At 36.7% G+C, this 21,152-nt stretch overlaps 1 protein-coding gene across 2 annotated transcripts in view; it reads right to left on the bottom strand.

Moving 5' to 3' along the window:
• Positions 1–1,437: 1,437 nt before the first annotated feature.
• The window catches only part of SPINK5 (serine peptidase inhibitor Kazal type 5), a 74,608-nt gene continuing 54,893 nt past the window's right edge, over positions 1,438–21,152 (bottom strand). The window contains exons 23-34 of one of the 2 annotated variants that reach the window (XM_008014896.3): positions 19,354–19,481; positions 18,861–18,933; positions 17,801–17,928; positions 17,564–17,642; positions 14,105–14,232; positions 13,281–13,353; positions 12,501–12,590; positions 12,264–12,391; positions 11,042–11,138; positions 7,657–7,787; positions 4,928–5,018; positions 1,438–1,737 (exon numbers count right to left, since the gene is read on the bottom strand). In XM_008014896.3, the coding sequence (XP_008013087.3) occupies positions 1,729–1,737; positions 4,928–5,018; positions 7,657–7,787; positions 11,042–11,138; positions 12,264–12,391; positions 12,501–12,590; positions 13,281–13,353; positions 14,105–14,232; positions 17,564–17,642; positions 17,801–17,928; positions 18,861–18,933; positions 19,354–19,481 (1,155 nt within the window). In that variant the 3' untranslated portion in view covers positions 1,438–1,728. The remainder of the gene's footprint in view (positions 1,738–4,927; positions 5,019–7,656; positions 7,788–11,041; positions 11,139–12,263; positions 12,392–12,500; positions 12,591–13,280; positions 13,354–14,104; positions 14,233–17,563; positions 17,643–17,800; positions 17,929–18,860; positions 18,934–19,353; positions 19,482–21,152) is intronic. The other variant, XM_008014898.3, reaches the window with a different exon arrangement.

Here is a 21,152-nt window from a genome sequence, read left to right on the forward strand (position 1 = left end):
TGGAGCTGAGAACATCTTGTAGCAAAACGGATTTTCCATATAATTTCTCCCTATGGAGTGTATTCAGAATTAGCCCAGAATTTTCAAGTGAACAAAGCAACTAGGTATACTAGGGATTTACAGGGTTTTAGCCTAGAGGAAGGTGTTTACAAGCATTTCATCCACCCCTACCTAGTGCCTGCATTCCTTCTCTGATTTCCCACGTCCATTAGCTCACGGCAGCACTGTGTTGCCTAATACAGTGACCTCTATCCACATGTATCTCTTGAGTACTTGAAATGTGGCTGGTCCAAAATGAGATGTGGACCATCTCAGCTTTTCATCAAGAGTGTGTAAATGTTCTCTTTTCTCCACATCCTGAGGTATTTCTGATGCCTGAAAGAAATGGGAAGGTTTCAGGAGGACTACTAAAATGAGAAAATAAGGAGTTTGAAAGGGATAGATCTCTGAAAACCCTTAATGCAAAATGAAATCTGAAGATCATGTTATATAGAGAAAATACGTATTTGGTAGTAGTGGACGAGTGGGGCTGACAGAAGTGTTTTGACTTTCTTTAGTCCCATCTCAGCTTTATTTATCACCTTCTGGTTTAGAAGGTGTAAAATATACACTAAAATCAAAGACTTAGTAAATTTAAAAATTTATATTGATTATATTAATAGCTTTGCTATCTTAAGCTAAATGAAATATATTATTGAAATTAATTTTATAATTATTAATTATTTGTAGCCTCTAGAATATTTAAAATTGCACATATGCAATTGTAAATCTTCTGGCTTAGAAGTGTAAAATATACACCAAAATCAAAGACTTAGTAAATTTAAAAGTTTATATTGATTACATTAATAGTTTTGCTATATTAAGCTAAATGAAATATATTATTGAAATTAATAATTTTATAATTATTAATTATTTGTAGCCTCTAGAAAATTTAAAACTGTATATATGGCTTAAATTACATTTCTATTGGAGATTGCCACCTTAGAGGCTTACACTAATTGGTAATTAATTTTCTTAGTTCTTCCCAGATTATGTGTACAAGGCTGTGATATAGGAAATTGTCAAGATGTAACTTAATGAATAGACATGAGAACTTACTGGTTTGTGTCTTTGGATGGGACCTAAATAACTGAGAGGCAGTTATCCCATTCATGAAAATGTAGAAAGGGGAGCTGGTATGGTAATGAATAGTTAAGATGAAACTGATTTATAGCTAGTTTAACTTTGTATAGCTGTCAGCTGCCGGGAACCCGTATCTCCCCACCTCTCTTCTAGACAGTCTTTCTCAGCTATGACAGCAACTTAAGCAGGAATAAAGTGAGCATTCTCTGTCCACCAATGGGTTTAGCCAGACAAAAACACAAAAGGTAGAGTTTATTCAGTTCCTGTAAAAGCAAATATTATCCAGACAGTGACAAAGAAGCCTCAGAAAGGGTGTTCTGCTGAGTTTGCTTTTATTGAACAGGCAGTTGGACAGGCATCATTGTAATCAGGACATTTCGAGGGCTCAGACTTGGTGGAGATTTCTTTATACCCTCAGATTACAGAGTCTAGGAGGAAAGAGATGGAAAAGACTGAAAATCAGTGAGTCTATTCCCAACAGCTCTGTATTGTTTTCTATAGCAAATAAGACAAGCTCCAAAGAATTCTTTGTATATACAGAGGTGAAGGTAGGTGATTCAGAATTGGGGTTTACTTTTTCCCTCATGGCTTTCAGCAATCTTCCCGTCATTCATCCTAGAAGAGAAGATGGGTAGGTTAGATACTAGAACCCAGAGCTACTGCAGAAATGTGGGCTGTATATTTATAGCTGCATCTTAATCAAAGAAATACACAGATTCGGCATTCTGCAAAGAAGTAACAGTTTAAAATCAGTTTCACATTTTAACCTGTTCGATACAACAAATATTGAGCACCTAGTATGTACAACGTGGTGAGGTGGACACAAAAATGAACATGGCTTAATTCTGCCTTTGATTACATGCAGCCTTCATGCTGATAAAAAAGAACTAGGTGTAATTAGCACCATTTTGCAGATGAGCAGATTGAGCTTCAGAGAAGTTTAGTAACTTGTCACTGTCATGTTAGGTCATAACTTGAATTCAATTCCTGTAACATGAATGTTTTTCTACTATAGTTGGTTGTAGGCCACTAGAATGTAATCAGCTGTCTTCCTTTGCCTGACTCATCCAAATATTTGAAATCAACCTTTAAAACATTAAATTAATATTTTAAAAATAATCTTATAGGGGGTGAGGGCCTTAGGAATTTTCTTTCACATAACTGCACATCTTCAACTAGTACCACCTAGGGCATGAACAGCACTGTCACTCCAAACTCAAATCTCCACTTTATTGCCTATATCAACTCCAGGCAGTTTTCTTTGGTTTGAAAGTAGCAAGCTTTGGTCTTCCTGAATCCTTGAAAATCTGTCATGAAATTGATGGATATAGATAAGAATTTTCAAGTGAACCTATCAAAATACATAATAATAACTTAGAATGCAAGATGTCCATAGACTTGGGAAATCGTTGAGAAATAGAGATAAGAATAGTCATTTATTTATCTCACAAAATAATATCGGTATTTTTCTTAATATAGAAATTTCCTTCCAATCTAGCAAATCATCTTTTGAGATAATGCCTTCTTGAGAGCACTTAGTTTTCAGAATCTCCTGACAACTAAGGAATGGTAGTAGAGCATTGGAAACGAAGTCAGGATATCTACATTGAACCCAATGTATTATACTGAGGGACTTTAGTAAGTGACAGTTTCCCCCAAGATGATTTTCTGTAAAGTGGGAAAGACAGTGATCCCTGCCCTAATCAAATGACTATTGGAAGGAAACAAACAGAAAATGTACATAAAACTCTAAAGACCTATGTAAATCTTAGTAGTTACTGTATAATAGTTATTGCATAATAAGAAGTATTATGTATTTAGTAACAAAAGTGTGGGTTCCAAGATACTCAACGTACTTTTCCAGGAAAGTTGTGACTGTTTGGACTGTTATTCTATTCTTGAGATTCCAGACTTTCTTAGAGAAACTTCCACCCAGAAATAAAGTTCAGACAAGAGGCTTCAACCCCAGTATTTACATCCTTACTAGTCATCAGAACAACGCTAGGCCATGACCAGACTGTAGCACCTGTACCCAAGATCATACCCTTGAATCTTACACAGGGACCTGAAGTTCCACCTGTGTCCAGGACAGTTTTTGTTTCGTTAACTAACACCATAATAATTTCTGTCATTATTAATGTCTGCTATGCAACTCCAGTGGAAAGCATACACCCAGAAATGGAAGAACGGCACTCTTTTACAACACCTTGTGTGCCGAGCCCCGGCAAGATTCTTCATTATTTAAAGAAATACATCTTACCAGTATAAACCTATGGCAAATTCTTTATAAAGTAATTTTCCCAAGTTGCCTACACAGGATGAGAGTTACAGGGAAGTGTGGTCTAAGGTATGGTCTATTGGACTGGCATAAAGCTATTTTGACCTTTGTCTCCTGAGATATATGTAAAGGTGAGATTGTGAGGAGGGGGAACAGTATATTCTGTCAATAAAATGGTAGCAAACTACTAAGAATTTCTATATAATAAGACAGCAAACACAATATAGGGACGGCAGTTAAAGGTTAAATTCTCTTTTTATGGATTCTGGTAAAGAACCAGAATAGAGGTCTTTAAATGGGTGGTAAATAACTTTGTCAAGCCCACATGAGAAAGATAAGGTCTTCTGATTTTATTCCAGTCCTCGGCTTCCTCTACACAGCTTTCAGCTGCTAATGTGAAACTAGGAAGACTCTAACTTATGATTCTTGTTTTCACAGTTTCCCATAACAAAGATTGTTGGGTAGACGTTTTTAATATGGCCTTATCTAGTATTGCTTGACTAAGATCTTCAAATCTGGCTGAATAGTTTCTGATTCCATTATTGCCAAAGCTTTCTGTGGCAGTGGAATGGAGCAAAGAGAATGTGAATAATAAAAAATAGCTTTATTAAATATAATGCATTAAAATGTTGTTTATTACATATAATTTTATCAAACTACAATTGAAAATAATTTATTAAAAATAAATAAGCACTATACCATGGTCTGTTTATCTAAGTTCATACTTTGGACTCTTCTCTTTTTCTAAATTCATACTTTGGTCTTAGGCATAGTAGTAATAGTGACATTAATTTTTCAGACATTGTGCCAAATGTATAAAAGTCAGTCTTTATTGAATATTTTCATAGTTCATTGGGATATTTGGTTTAGAGTATTTATGTGATTTGCCAAGAGTCTCATATAGGAAGCACAGCAAAAACTGAACTTTGCACTCATATTTATCCCATAACAAAACATTTTTCTCTTATTTGAAAATTCCTATTTTTTCATGTTATATACCATCTCCCTGAGGACGACTATTTAAATAGCCACCAGGGAGAATGTCAAATTCAGTAACGTATGTTGAAACATCCTTTCAGGAGTTTAAATGAAATTGGTCAACTTTTAATGCTGGGAAATAATTTAATACAATGTAAAGTTCAAGAATATGGGCATTGTATAGAAACTGTTTCAATCCAACTCTGTCACTCTCTGACCTCTCTTGGTCTCTGGCTCATCTTCGTATTGTAGATCACAGAAGATAAAACCTATCCTGAAATAAGAAACGTTATATTGGAGACATTGCTCATAAGCAGTCTATTAATGAATCCATTAAATAGTTTAAAATATTAACTGCTGCATTATTTCCACTTATTTCAGTAATTACTTAATTATCCTTATAGTGAAAATGTGACCAATTCTGGGTCACCTGACCTAGTGTTACCTCTCTGGCCAGATAAATGTCTGTTACTCAAGGGAAGAGAACAAAACCAGAACCCACGACTCCTCACAACGTAACCATGGAGGCCAGTCTACTTATGTACTTACAGATGCGGGCTTGCTGGCAGCGGTTGTTTCCGGGGTGCTGCTCTCCTCACACTTCCCTGTACTGCGGATGTGTGTATTTGTTTGGCGTATCCTAAAACAGATCAGAGGATGCTTCAACAATGACGAAGTTCTCAGTTATAATAAGAAAATAAATAAGGACCGACGCACAGGACATTTGGTATCAAACCAAACTGCATTTAGAGGGAGGATCTGGGATCTGCATTCAACTATTTTCATTTTCAGCAGGTATCGTCCAGGCTGTCTCTCTTCTGCTCCAGATTTGTCCCCTAGCCCTGGACCTATCCTGTCACATTTCATTCACTGATATAGTTCATAAAGAATGTTCGAAATAAACTTGGAGATCATCTGATCTAAAGGTGATCTCCCATTTACAGCTGCGAGAAATAGATCAGAGAGATGTTTGACTATATTGAGTACCAGTAATATGACTTGGGGAAAAATATAACAAGACACAAATGATACAGTCTGAGTTTTGTGGTTGGAATGAATCTTAAGGAGTATGAATTTTAACGCCTTTCACTGGAGAAATATTATGAATCAGACATGTACTTGTTTGCTTCTGGTAATGGGAAACTCATTATCAAGGCAGTGCACTTTGTCTTTTGGCATTGCTTAAGTTGAAATTGCACTCCTATAACTTTCTCTAAAACCTTGGAAACGAATATTTTTCCTTTTGCCTCAGATAACCTGATCCTTCTTTATAATACGTACTCCCAGCTCCCCTAACCAAACAAACTATCCTGAGGCATGCTTTCTTAATATTTTCATCATTTCAGTTTCTTACTCTAAAGTTCCCTTAAATAGATCACTTGTTATGGGTCTATAAAGTTGATGAAAATGTTGAAGAAAATTTTATGGATAATTTAGGCCCTGACATTTACAAGAAATAGGAATTGAAGGATTTCTGGGCTGCAGATAAGGTATACATAGTAATGGAATTCCTGGGCCGTTATATTTATTGCTTAAACAAGAATTCTTAATTCTTCTTTTTTTTTTTTAATTATACTTTAAGTTCTAGGGCACATGTGCACAACGTGCAAGTTTGTTACATATGTATACATGTGCCATGTTGGTGTGCTGCACCCATTAACTCGTCATTTATATTAGGTTTATCTCCTAATGCTATCCCTTCCTCCTCCCCCCTCCCCACAATAGGACCCAGTGTGTGATGATCCCCTTCCTGTGTCCAGGTGATCTCATTGTTCAATTCCCACCTATGAGTGAGAACATGTGGAATTTGGTTTTCTGTTCTTGCAATAGTTTGCTAAGAATTTCTTAATTTTTAAAAACCTATAAAGTCTATGGATGAATTTCAAGTACTCCATGAGCCTAATTGTTCACATCACATAATTTTAAAAAAATTTATTGAAAGGGGTAACTTTCTTCATATTATCTAAGGAATCTTTCGTCTCTGAAAAACTAAGGAATTTAAGTGGAGATAAAAGAAAATTGTATTTAGACCCAAATCAATAAGGTCAAAATCCTGTCTGATTTACTTCCTACCATTGTAACTTTAAAAAAATTACCTGGACTCTCTGAGCCTCAGATTAACCTTCTGTACAATAAAGATAACAACATTCCATAGCAGTTTGCAGGGATTCAGTGACTGAAATCTGAAAGTGCCTTATCTACCATACCTTACCTATAGATGAAGGATTATATTCAGATTTTATGCTTTTAAGCATATGACCTGAGGAGCACCTTTTTCTTTTAAATATTTTTCCAGGATTAAAAAGCAGGATATCAGGGAGTCCTATCCTCATGTTCTGGGCCTTGCTTATAGCGTCCTAAGAAGGATAAAGTAGTACATGAACTGCAATGTAGGTCTGGGGTCAGGTGAGATGGAAAAAACAAGGTTTGTCACCATTCTCTCCTTGAAAGCTGGCCAAATGGTGGCCAGGAGAAGGGAAGGGATGCACGTATAGGCAAGGGGAAATTATTTAAAAATTCAGACAGCATTTGAGCAGAGTAGCAACAACAAAACTAAAGCCAATAATAAGAATATTAAAATGAATCCCTTGTATTTAACTTAAGATAAAAATATTTTTATATCTAGCAGTTCTTCTCAATCGTCTGTGAAGTCAGCAGCTCAGAGAACTGTCTCCATTTCTCCAATGAAGGGAGTGAGATTCAGAATCATGAAATAATATGCCTCCAGATACCCAGATAGTCATAAATATGAGAGCAGACATCAGATCAGCCATTTACTTATTGTGCTTTCTTTTGTACAGTGCACTTTCCTTTGGCAAGGTACTACTTCTCTCAAAAGGTGGGGTTAAAGAAATGGGGAATCTGTAGCTATATTATAGTCACAGGAGCTTTTAGATATCATACACTGGGCTGGGTTTATATAGCAGTACTTCTCTACTGTTTTTGTCCACTACACACAGAATGAATGATATTCACACTCCCGTGACTGCACACAGGCTTATCCCTATATTCTGTAATTGTAACCCCACTATTTTTTTTTGTTCTCTTTTACTCAATAGAGCATATAGCAATGTAGGTAAGCAATTTACCAAAAGAATAGCCTTAAATCTTTTCTATTTTACATATAAGAAAGATAATTCACGAATTTTGAATTTTTAATTTCTACGATGAATAAATTACTTGCAACACCCTTCAAATTTATATCGGTGCATATGGGTTAACACTCTAGCTGAGAAATTCTAAACTGGAAGATATGATGGGGCAACTTGAATACTTACAGGTTTTCATGACAGAGCATGCAGGGATTGTTGTAGGTTTGGCCATCGTCACCACAGACAGGCTTTAAATCCTTCGGACAAAGATAACCTATCCTGGGCAATACTCGGTAGTCTTTGCACATCTCAGAATCCTGAAGAAGCAAAACATAAAGCAGACTTACTTTATGGCATTCAAGGAGATGGACGGGCTTAAGAAAACCTCTTGAGTTCCTTAATCCAACTTGAATAAATGGTTGTAAAAGGACTGTGGTATAGGTTGTTCAAACTCAAAGATTGATTTTGTACCATATGAGGTGAATTTAACTTCCTGAATTTGGCCATTTTTAACTAGACAAGGTAAATAAACAAAGAAACAAGGAATAGCAAAGCAATAAGAAAGCAAAAATCCTTTATAATATGTGACACAATTACTTGCCCATAAGAAGAAATCTAGAATGACAGGCATGCTAGAAATAATATTCGCCTTTTTAAGTGAAGATACTGGTTATACACAGCCTAGAAAGGAAAGACTCAGAGGTCAATACTCATAAATTGCATGAGTTTTTGAGTCCTAGCTCTACCACTAACTAGAGAAGTGACTTATCTAACTTTTCTCAGCCTTAATTTTCTCATCTGAAAATCATAAATAATAGTAGTCCTTACTTTGTATTACTGCTTTAAGGGATTAAAACAGATAATGCATGTAAGTTCATGCTTAACACAGTATCGGTCACATACTAAGTGCTCAGTAACTTTTACTTGTCAGTATATGTTCCATGGTAAAATCATATGTATATTTTCCATGTAAAAGAAGAAACATATTTGCTCTTTGTAGTGTTTTGGAAGTACGAGTTTAATAATTAATGATAATTACATGAACTTGATTAGTTTTTTAAGAAGACAAAAAGTAGAGCCAAAATATAAAAAAATGGATTCAAAAGCAAATAGGATGATGGAAGACTTAAATCCAATGGTATCAGTAATTATATAGAATATTAACAAGTAAGTACTCCAGTTAAAACACAGAAATTATCAAACTGGAAGAACAAAAAGAATCAATATATAATATTTATAAGAAATATATTTATAAGTAAAGGGATGAGTTCTAAATAACTCATGACTCAAAGTAATCATAGAATTTAGAAATGAAATGAATCGCAAAGAAAATATAACCTGTCAAATCCCAGCAGCCAAAGCAGTAATTTGGGGGAAATTTATAGCCTTAATACATATATTAGAAAAGAAGGAAGTTCTAAAATGGATGATCTAAACTTTCATCTGAAGAAGCTAGCCAATGATGAGCATAGAAAAATTTTTAAATAAATAATAAAGAGGAGAAATTGATGAAATAGAAAACAGAACAAACTAAAAAGTTAGCTGCTTGGAAAGATTAGTAAGTTGATAAGCTATTTGCAAAATTGACCAGAGTCAAGAAAACATATATTACCAATATTAGAGATAAAAGGTCATCGTTATATGAGCTATAGATATTAAAAGAATAATTTAGAAATGTAAACTATATGCCAAAAAAATTGACAACATAGGTGAAATTAATAAATTCCTTGAAAACTACTTACTGAAAACAGGCACAAAGATGACATAGAAAATTTAATAATATTATATCTGCTAATACTCATTTTGGAGAAGTCAAGCAGTATTTGTTTGTTCGTTCCTTTGTTTTGATAAATGATTCAAACACGTAAATGAATTGCTTTAGATTGTGGTGAGTTCCATATTGGTAGAAATATTCATGAAGAATTTAGATAAGTAACTTATATGAATCCCTGGCAAAGGTTAGACTCAACCAGGTATACCAAGTGTATTTTTTCAGGTAACTGGTGCTATATTTTTTTAGGTAACTGGTACTATAATGTTCAAAAGGTACTACAATGTTCCTTACTCTCTCTCTCTTTATTTTTTTTAACATAGTACTTCAACTCAACAAATTCTGTTGACTCCACCTTCAAAACAGACCCAGTATCTAACCACCTCTCAAAAGTTCCACCACATGGTATAAACTAGCATCGTCTCTTCTGTAGACTACTGCAATAGCTAATTCGCTGTCCAGCCCTTGCCTCCCTGCAGTGTTTTGAATAGATAATCAGGCAAAGTTATTGCTTTAAAATATAAATCAAATCATATTACTCTTCTCAAAACCGTCAATCAGAATATTAGGTGAAGTCTTTAAAACTGTCTACAAAACCCTTTATAGCATGGCCTCCCATTAGCTTCCTGACTTCTTCCTCTACAGCTGAGGTAGCTCTATTTCAACAACACTAAACGCTTTGCTATGTTTTCTCCCTGGAGTATGTTCCCCTCAGATATACCTACTGAATCAGTACCCTTAGGTCTTAATGTAAATGTCACCTTCTGAGAGAGTTATTCCCTATATATGCCACGTAAAATTGTATCCCTTCCCCTCCCCATCTCAGAATTTATTGTACCACTTTTTTTTCTGCCTTATTTCCTCCTTGGCATTATTTTATTTATTTATTTACATTATTTATTGTATCTGCTTTCCCAATATACTGTGAACTTCACGTAATGAGTGCTATCTGTTTTGTTCATGGCTATTAACCTAGCATACATAAATAATGCCTGGAAAAATAGTGGGTGCTCAACAAGTATTTGTAGACTGACGAAAGGACTGCTGGCTTGATAAAAAGAAATGAATATTGAAAGATTTATTTCTCCAAAAGAAATCTCAGCTCCACTGTAGATTATGAGGGAGAATGAGGGGGCTACTGGTCTGCTGATGATATCTTATGACTTGCAGCTATCACAGAAGAAGTATGTGCATTTCTTTTATGTGACTATTATACTTTAGTATTTTTTTTAAAAAAACATATTTTCTTAATAGCTCTTCTCCATGCCTTTGTATCCCTGATGTAGAGCCCAATTTACATGAGCCACCACACCCAGCTCAGCCTATATTTTAAACGAGAAGTTTTAGCCACTGCAAATTGCTAATTTGTGGAAATTTACACCTGTGAGCATACTTGTCATACAGTTCCAGGATGTGGACACAGATTTGGTTGGAGGAGGGAAATAAGCGGAAACTAGGTGAGGAAACTTGTTGGTCTGCTAAAATTACAGAATTGAGGCACCTGACTACGTATTCTACCACATGTGAGATTAGTCACAATTATTCCACACCCACATTGTAAATTTCAAAATGTACTAAACTGAAGCAAGGCAAATAATCTCAAAGGGCACAGAATAAGGCGCTAATGAGAAACCCCAGAACTCTTGCCAAGCATAAACTGCATATAGTCCTCAAATGACTTCAGGATGCACTGAATCAGCAAACCTCAGACCCTTCTATGAAAATAGCAAATAGCAACAGGTCAAAAAAAATCAAGAAAATTAAACTGATAAGTAGTTTTTCAGAAATAGTCCTCCTTACCAGAGAACTGAGAGAGTCTGAGCTGTCTTCCTCTTGAGAAGCTCTAACATGGGATGGCTTTTCTTGAAGTTTTGCCCTTTCCAAAGCTTCTGTCAGACTAGAGAAGAAAACAAAAAGTAACTGAAAATAAGAAACAGTTCCTATAACTTTCAGTGAGAAGTTAAGCAATCTTCATAAAATATGACAGAGGCCAGGCATGGTACCTCACACCTGTAACCCCAGCATTTTGGGAGGCCTAGGCTGGTGAATCACCTGAGGTCAGGAGTTGGAGACCAGCCTGGCCAACAAAAACTCCGTCTCTACTAAAAATACAAAAATTAGCTGGGCATGGTGGTGCACACCTGCTATCCCAGCTACTCGGAAGGCTGAGGCAGGAGAATCTCTTGAACCTGGGAGGCAGAGGTTGCAGTGACCTGAGATTGCACCATTGCACTCCAGCCTGGGCAACAGAGTGAGACACTGTCTCAGTAAATAAATAAATAAATAAATAAATAAATAAATAAATAAATAAATCATAATCACAGAACATTGAGATAGTGACCAGGATGGCATATTAAGAAAATTACACAATTAGGAGCTGGTTTAGAACTTTCATCACTTAACAGATGACAAGAGGCTTAATGTTCTTAAGTTTTAATTTTCTAGAACATAAAATGAGAGCAGTATTTGGTAATTCCTCCCTCAAAGAACGCTCACTATGAAAAGCTAAATAAATTTGACTGTTGTTGTGTTCACAGTGCGCTTTACAACCATCACCATCATCATCATTTATAATGTCCATTGGTCTTCACTTCTAGTTGCTTTTTAGAATAACCTAGAAACCCTTTCTAAAAAATAAATTACATCACCCCAAGATTCTGATGTAATATATTTTGGGGTGTAAAAACTTGTGTTTATTTTTATGAGGCATCTCAATTGAGTCTGATCTAGTTGTGGAATAAAGATCTTGAAGAATTTCTTCTAATTATGATGCTGAAAGTTGAAAACAAATTGTTTAATGACACAGTTAGTATACATCTTGGTTAGAACTTACGGAATTTCTGTCTCCAAGTCTCAATGTTCTTTCTACTATATCAGGTGTTCTCAATTTGAGAACTTTAATTTTAAAGACTTATTTTAAAAATCCCATAGTGTTCATAAATACACACATTTATTCAATCAGCAGTTTCTAAAAATGCACTTCCCCTGCTAGCTGCAGGAGGAGCAGAATCATCTTACTCACAAGACAGCTCTGCACATGTAGCACTTGTTTGTATAGAACTTTCCATCAGCACCGCGCACTGGGTCATTCTCTCTAGGGCAGATGAGCTCATTGTTCCTTATATAGTTTCGAAATTCATTGCACTCATCCTAGAAAATGAGAAAGGGAAAGTGAACATGACTTTGTCCCTTTTTGGCTTAGTAATTTTTTCAAACTTGTTTTTAAGAAGTCCTCTCTTAGTTCTGGGCTCAGACTCACTGTACTTATCCTGGCAACAGAGGCCAAGGAACACACAAGTTGTCTAAACTTTGCATCCTCCGCTTCATTCTGAACCTGTCTGCACTGGTCCTGAAAAAATGTAGGGAAACATAACACAACACTTGATAGACCTTCTTGTTTTTTCCTCCCGTTCATCCATCCTTCCTTTCCCCTGTTTTCCCGATGAAGCATGCTTTTGACAAAAGGACAATTGCTCAGGGATCTAACTCTACAAATGTGATTGTTACTATTAAAGAACTGAATGAAGATGTCTTCTTTGTAGTCTTGAAAAAGAAATAGGAAAGAAAGCATCATGCACGCACACTACTGATTCTTTAACGCTGATAAAATCATCTGGTGAAAACAGAAGGGAAGCTAAAAGGGAAACTTAGATTAGTTTATATTGCCTGAATTATTAAAATAAATATCAACGAGCTACCCAAAGCCTTATTTTACACTTAAAGTGTCAAAGATAAGCATGCAGTTGAGTTGGTAAAGAATTTTACCCTCTACTTTTCAATCCATATTTCTCCCAAAGAGGAAAGACTAAAACATCAATTGACACACACACTCAGAGAATTTTCTACAAAATCAAAAAATATATCAAACCCTAAAGTTCCCCAGAAAATCTTGTTATGATCCAAAGTGACGAGACTAGTAAAATCAATTTTCTTTAAAGTTAAGAGATTAGTGTCTTTATTATTTCCAAAACTGGAGAAGAATGCAAAATTATGAGGGTGAAAAGTAAGACAGTTATTTTGGTATCCTTTAAGAAACAACCTTTGCATTATTTGAGGGCTTGCTACTTGATTTCTCTTCATCTTTCTTTTTTCTTTCATTAGCTTCTCGGTCGCTGCAGATTAAAAAAAAAAAAAAAGGTAGGATAATTTTTCTAGGGTTGTTACTGAATTGTCTTTAACCAAGTGTTTCTTCAGTGCTAAACATTAGCAAATCTAACACTATTTTCTTACACCTGAAAATAAAATTCTAAGAATACTTTTCTATAAGCTAATCAGTTCTGACTGTTGGAATTTTCATGATAATATATTTGTGGCAATGCTATCAACTCTCATAGATGCTATTACTATACTCTTATCCAGAAAAATATGATCCTAAAAGGTCTTTATTTTTCCTTAATATAACAGACTTATGACTCTCATCTAGAAAGTTTCTATAATTTTCATTTTTACTTTTCTAATTAAATTATAACTAAACTCACAGTTTTGATTGTTATTTACATAGGTATAATGCTTTGAAATTCAGAAGCATTTTTAAAATGTCCTCGAATCTCCACAAAACTATATTGTGCAGTTATTTTTCCCTCAGGAGGAACTGAGGCTCTGCACAATGAACTGGCCTGTCCCAGGTTACATAGCTGATAAGCTACCTCTTCCTACCCCAGAGGTTCTGGGTGTGATTATGCTTCTCAACATCAAAATAAAAAAATTATTGTGAAAGGGCTTTGGAAATTGTCTCTTCAAAAGAGAGGAGCTATCGTATCATTAATGTGTGATGCCAAGTATCTTAGATTTTAAAAGTAACAAGAACTAATTTCTGGCAAACAGGCACAACTATCAAATTTATTGATAAATCTTTTTACGTACAAGATGCTCTGACACATAGCACATTTATTGATGTGCATCTTGCCATATGGGCCTCGAACAGGGTTATTTTCTCTGGTGCAGATAAGCTTCCCATTTATCCGCATGCTTCGAAATTCACGACACAGATCCTACCAACAGTAGCAAAAAAAGATGTTACTGTCATGGTATAATCTTTAAAACCTGATAACGTGATTGACTGATTAGATATAAACTCATAACACAGGAAAAAAAACAGAGAAAGTAAAATTTCAGAGAAGAAATATGTTTTAAAGGCACTTTAGTCAATCTCTACGTAAGAAGTTTGAATCTTGTTCATTGCATCTCTCTCAAATGATTGTCTTGCCCTAATGGAATTTCAGTACTGCCTAAAGCAGCCTATTCCTTTAAAAACTACGTGTGTGTGTGTGTGTGTGTGTGTATACATATATGTGTGTGCGTGTGTACATATATATGTGTGTGTGTGTATATATATATATATGATCTTGCTCTGTTGTCCAGCCTGGAGTGCAGTGGTGCAATCACAGCTCATTGCAGCCTCCAACTGCTGGGCTCAAGCAACACTCCCACCTCAGCCTCCTAAGTAGCTAGAACTATAGGCACGTGCCACGGTGCCTAGCTAATATTTTAAAATTTTTTGTAGAAACAGGAGTCTCTCTGTGTTGCCTGGGCTGGTCTTAAACGCTTGACTTCAAGTGATTATCGCACATTGGCCTCCTAAAGCACTGAGATTACAGGCATGAGCCCCCAATGCCCTGCCCCATGCCCCATCTCATTTTAATACAATTTTCTGAGGCAGAGCCCCAAACTTGTCTCCCCACGAGTGCACTCAGTATTCCACACATAAAAAGTCTACTTCAAAAGCCCTGGAATGAACTAAAAGACATTCTTCTGCAAAACATAAAAAGATGTAAACTTTCAGCTCCATTTCTCAACAACAATTTACCAAGAACAAACAAAAAAAAAAGCATTTTTATTGCGCAAAGTGCTTCGTCATGTGGCTTAACAGATTTATTTTAGTGGTTGTAAAAATCTTATAAATAAATACTCATCATTCCCATTTTACAGATGAGAAAAATAAATCTCAGCAATACTAAATAAAGTCAGTGTTGAATTTGTGATCAGAAACCTGCTAAACACCAGGCTATACCTTTTTACTTATTTGCTTTTACAAGGCAGAGAATAAAACTCCTATCTGTGGATAAGTATATGGAGCTGCCTTTGTGTTCATTGAAACATAATGATCGTAAAAAGGAAGCCAATAGAACCGAGTCTACAGACAGGATCTGGAATGTATTAAAATCTTCAGAGAGCTTCAGAAGTCTCTGGAACTTCGTTTAAGCCCAAAGAGCCAAAGTGATGATATGGAAACATTACCTTAAAAAATAACACAGTAGCCTAGATTGTACTTACCCTTCTTTCTTTAAATTGTGATGTCCATAAACAAACAATTCCAGGCCTTACTTTTTATTGCAGCATTTAAAAAGGTATTAATTCTCTGGAATTAAATACCTATCAACATATTAAATGTCTCACAACCACTATTTTCACAAATTACTGGAAGTATTTTCTTTTCCAGGTGCTCACAATACCACATACATTTATAATAGCACTCCTCTGACTGTATTGCAACCCTGCAATTCGGTCTTTGGTTCTTCTATTCATTATTTATGTGTAGCTAACTTCTCTTAAGTTTTCCTGAATTCTAAAAAATTGGAAAAATATTACCCACTGCATAGATTTTGGGAGAGGTTTAAATACAATTATTGGTAAACCTTATTTAACTTTGCATGTGTAGATAAAACTGTAGTTCTCTATTTCTCACACACACACACACACACACACACAATCTCAATATTTTCTTTTTATTTATTTTTTTAAGACAAGTTCTCACTCTGTTGCCCAGGCTGGAGTGCGATGATGCTATCACAGCTCACTGCTGCCTTGAACTCCTGGGCTTAAGTGATCTGCTCACCTTAACCTCCCAGTAGCTAGAGTTGCAGGTTTGCACCATCATGCCCGGCTATTTTTATTATTATTGTTATTATTATTATTTTGTAGAGACAGGGTATCACTATGTTGCCCAGGCTGGTTTTGAACTCTTAGGCTCAAGCAATTCTCACGCTCTGGTCTCCCAAAATACTGGAATTATAAGAGTGAGTTACCACACCCTGCCTCCATATTTTCTTTATTGTTGGTTTTTTTCACTCAATATTTTCTATATATACATATAGATAGCATTCTTCTGTTTGAAATTTTTAAAATAAGGATCATAAAATTAAAAATTTACCAAGATTTTAAATAGATGTCCTTTAAAGATCATGTGAAGTTGTGCAATAAAATTATTTTCTCAAAGTCATTCTACCAAAATGCACAACAGATATTCCCAAAATATTTTTAAATAACGGTAATTACTATTAATGTTTCATTTTCTTTAGTCACTACAGGCTTCATAAAAAGTTGCCCTACTAATAGGAAAAATCTTCCTAGGGAAATTTTACTATTTTTCTGTTCTAATTGGAGCCCGTCGGTGGATTAAAAGAGATTGTGCTGTGTAATATTCTACGTGTTGGTGTTGTAGTATTGAATAATATTTATGAAGACCAAAACTGAACACTAGGTGGCAATGAAATGCCAGATCAAGAATTTGTTATCTCAAACTCCAACTTTTTTTCTTTCTGTTTTTTGTTTTTTTTTTTTTTTTTTTTTTGAGATGGAGTCTCACTCTGTTGCCCAGACTGGAGTGCAGTAGTGCGATCTCAGCTCACTGCAAGCTCCGCCTCCCGGGTTCATGCCATTCTCCTGTCTCATCCTCCCGAGTAGCTGGGACTACAGGCAGCCGCTACCACGCCCGGCTAATTTTTTGTATTTTTAGTAGAGACGGGGTTTCACCGTGTTAGCCAGGATGGTCTCGATCTCCTGACCTCCTGATCCGCCCGCCTCGGCTTCTCAAAGTGCTGGGATTACAATCGTGAGCCACCGTTCCTGGCCTCAAACTCCAAACTTTTGATACTAATTTTCTTTGTAATTTTCGGCATCTGATTGTTTGATATTTATTTGTTTAAAAAATTCAGAAACAGCCAAGTGTGATGGCTCATGTAATCCCAGCACTTTGGGAGGCTGAGACTTGAGCTCCAGCGGATCACTTGAGCTCAAGATTTCAAGACTAGCCTGAGCAACAGCAAGACCCTGTCTCAAAGGAAAGAAAAAATTCAAAAATGAAATTCACCGGCTAACTACAATAATTTAACAATTGTCACCGGTTCTACAATTGCATCAGAGTCACTCTTGGGGAATTGAAGAGCATGCTGTTTATTTTCAAGATCTGGCCATGACTTCATTGTTTACCATTATATTGCCAATGATTGGGACAGAGTCGGCATTTCATGAATATTTGTTGAATAAATTTACCATACAGTGAACTAACTGAATTCAGGTATCAGCGTGTCTAACATCTATTACCTCTTTGTCATTGCTCCTTTCTCCTGTATTGCTCCTGTTTTCATCCTCTTTCTTTTTTTTTTCAGCTGCTTCCCTTTCCCTGGGGGGAAAACAATGAAACATTTCAATCAAAGTAAACAAACACCTCATTAATTACTAGATCTGCTTCTAAGACAACTGTCATTTTCTCAAACTGGTAAGAAATGACTATTGTACTTTAAGATTCACAGTCAAAAGTTCATTTTGAAACATACTCACAGTTTTTCCTTACACATAGCACACTTATTGCCATGTGTCTTGCCATCTGGACCCCGCACAGGGTCACTTTCTCGAGTGCAGATAAGTTTTCCATTTTTCATTTGGTTTCTAAACTCATCACATGTATCCTGAAAAGATGGAAAGATTATATTGGAAGTGCTGTTTTTACAGAAGGTATCTGATTGGATTTGAGAATCAGAGGATTTCTTTCCAAGAGTCAGGCAGCCATGTAACCTTGCTGTGGTAGGCAAAATAATGGCCCACAGAGAGGACATTCCACAATGTCCCCTGTGGAATCAGACTCTGTTTTAGACATATGTTCTAATTCCTGGAACCTCCAAATAGGTTGCTTTCATGGCAAGGAGGAATTATGGCTGAATACGGAATTAAGATTGCTAATCAGCTGAATCTAAAGTGGGAAAGTTACCCTGGATTATCCAAGTGGGGCCCAGGTAATCGCAAAGGTTCTTACTCATGAAAGAGAGAGGCAGAGGCAGGAGAGTCAGTGTGAGAATGATATAACATGAGAAGGACTTGACTGACAATCACTGGCTTAACGGTGGCCACAAGCCAAGGAATACAGGTAGCTTCCAGAAGTTAGAAAAAGCAAAGAAACAGATCTTCACCTAGAGCCTCCACAAAGGAATGCAGCATTATCGATACCTTCATTTTAGCATGATCAGACCCATTTAAAACTTATGGAATCCAGAAATATAAGATAATAAATTTGTGTTATTTTAAGCAACTGCTTGTAGTAACTTATAATAGCAGCAAAATAATACAAAAACAAAAATAAATCTCAATATACTTGCAAAACCTCATTTTCCCTATCTATAAAATAAGGTTAAAAGGCCATATTTGACCAGGCTGTTGAAATAATTAATAAACTATTATTTATAAAAGTGCCTCATAAAGTGATAATCACTGATAACTTGGTAACTCCTGACCTTCTAAGGGCAAGCTCTAGCTTGATCATATTGGCACCTTCTTCTGTAGTTTTGATCACCAACTGTTGACTCACAGAAAGAACATTCTTGCCAAAACCCAAATAATAACTCACCTTCCCTGATTCTGATCCAGTCCCATTTGAGTTGGAGTGAGAATCATCATTTTTTCTCTCTGCTTCTCTTTCCCTGGAGGAGAAAAAAGTCAATATTCGTCTTGTTAACACATATTGACCCTGGATTATGCAGTAAGTGTGTCCCGTGCAAATGACAAGAAGCCAACTTTCTTCAACTGTGCTGGCCAGTGATTCCAAATGGCCATCACAAAGTCTTCCTAGAATTCTGGCGCAATAAAGAACAAGGGTCTACCATGATAGGACTTAGACTTCACAGAATTGTAATAGAAAATACAATAGAAATCAGCCACTTGGTTAACTGCCCTTGCTAAGGCTCATTGTTCCTAAGAGAATGCAAGAGAAAAAATATAATATTTGGAAACTAGCAAAAAGAATAATTTGCATGGAAAGAGCCATAGCAAATGAGAAATAGCCATTCATTCAAGAGGAATGTGACTATGTTTTAGATATGCCTGTTGAGAGAAATACTTACAATTTTGCTTTACACATCGTACACTTATTGTTGTATGATTTGCCATCAGCATCACGTACAGGATCACTCTCCCGAGTACAGCTGAGTCTTCCATTTTTCATTTGTTCCTGAAACTCAGCACATTTATCCTGAAAACAGAGAAGAATGAAGTCCCCCTGGATTACTTGGTCTACTGTATTCTTAGCAAATGTTTTTAACAATCTGAGTAAGAGAAGTTCTTTCACCTCTCTTTATAAGAAACATAACACCGCCAGGTGTAGGGTCCAGCCCCACAGGGTCGGTGGGTTTTTCTCCCCTTGTGCGGAGACGAGAGATTGTAGGAATAAAGACACACAGACAAAGAGATAAAAGAAAAGACAGCTGGGCCCGGGGGACAACTACCACCAAGACGTGGAGACCGGTAGTGGCCCCGAATGCCAGGCTGCGCTGATATTTATTGGATACAAGACGAAGGGACAGGGTAAGGAGTGAGAGCCATCTCCAATGATAGGAAAAGTCACGTGGGTCACGTGTCCACTGGACAAGGGGCCCTTCCCTGCCTGGCAGTCAAGGCAGAGAGAAAGAGAGGAGAGAGAGAGAGACAGCTTATGCCATTATTTCTGCATATCAGAAACTTTTTATTACTTTCACTAATTTGTTACTGTGATCTAAAAGGCAGAGCCAGGTGTACAGGATGGAACATGAAGACGGACTAGGAGCGTGACCACTGAAGCACAGCATCACAGGGAGACGGTTAGGCCTCCGGATAACTGTGGGTGGGCCTGACTGATGTCAGGCCCTCCACAAGATGGGGAGGAGTAGAGTCTTCTCTGAACTCCGGGGAAACGGAAACTCCCTTTCCTGGTCTGCTAAGTAGCAAGTGTTTTTCCTTGACACTGACGCTACCGCTAGACCACGGTCTGCTTGGCAGTGGGCATCTTCCCAGATGCTGGCGTTCCACTAGACCAAGGAGCCCTCTGGTGGCCCTGCCTGGGCATAACAGAAGGCTCACACTTGTCTTCTGGTCACTTCTCACTATGTCCCCCCAGCTCCTATCTCTGTATGGCCTGGTTTTTCCTAAGTTATAATTGTAGAGCAAGGATTATTATAATATTGGAGTAAAGAGTAATTGCTACAAATAATGATTAATGATATTCATACATAATCATATCTGTTATCTATATCTAGTATAACTATTCTTATTTCATATATTTTATTATACTAGAACAGCTCGTGCCCTCGATCTCTTGCCTCGGCACCTGGGTGGCGGCGGCCGGGCACGGTGGCCCATGCCTGTAATCCCAGCACTTTGGGAGGCCAAGGCGGGCGGATCATGAAGTCAGGAGTTCGGGACCAGCCTGGACAACATGGTGAAACCCATCTCTACTAAAAATAAGAAAATTAGCTGGGCATGGTGGCGGGAGCCTGTAATCCCAGCTATTCGGGTGGCTGAGGTAGGAGAATCGTTTGAACTCAGAAGGCAGAAGTTGCAGTGAGCCAAGATTACACCATTGCACTCCAGCCTGTGTGGCAGGGCGAGACTCAGTCTCAAAAAAAAAAAAAAAAAAAAAAAATCTAGGTCTGGTATCTGCAGAGAAAAAGGGACCAAAATCACCCATGTTCTAATTACAAGAGATGAATTATCATGGCTACTAATGTTGCTTTTAAGGATCTATACAAGGAAATTGTAAATATGATGAATTTAACAACATATATTAAATGTCAGCAAGCTACAGGTTCCCCTTGGTACACTTAGGGGACTGGTTCCAGGATCAAAATCCATGTATACTCAAGTCTCTCAGTTGGCCCTGTACAACTCA

The sequence above is a fragment of the Chlorocebus sabaeus genome, chromosome 23 (genome assembly GCF_047675955.1).
Source record: "Chlorocebus sabaeus isolate Y175 chromosome 23, mChlSab1.0.hap1, whole genome shotgun sequence".
NCBI lineage: Eukaryota > Metazoa > Chordata > Mammalia > Primates > Cercopithecidae > Chlorocebus > Chlorocebus sabaeus.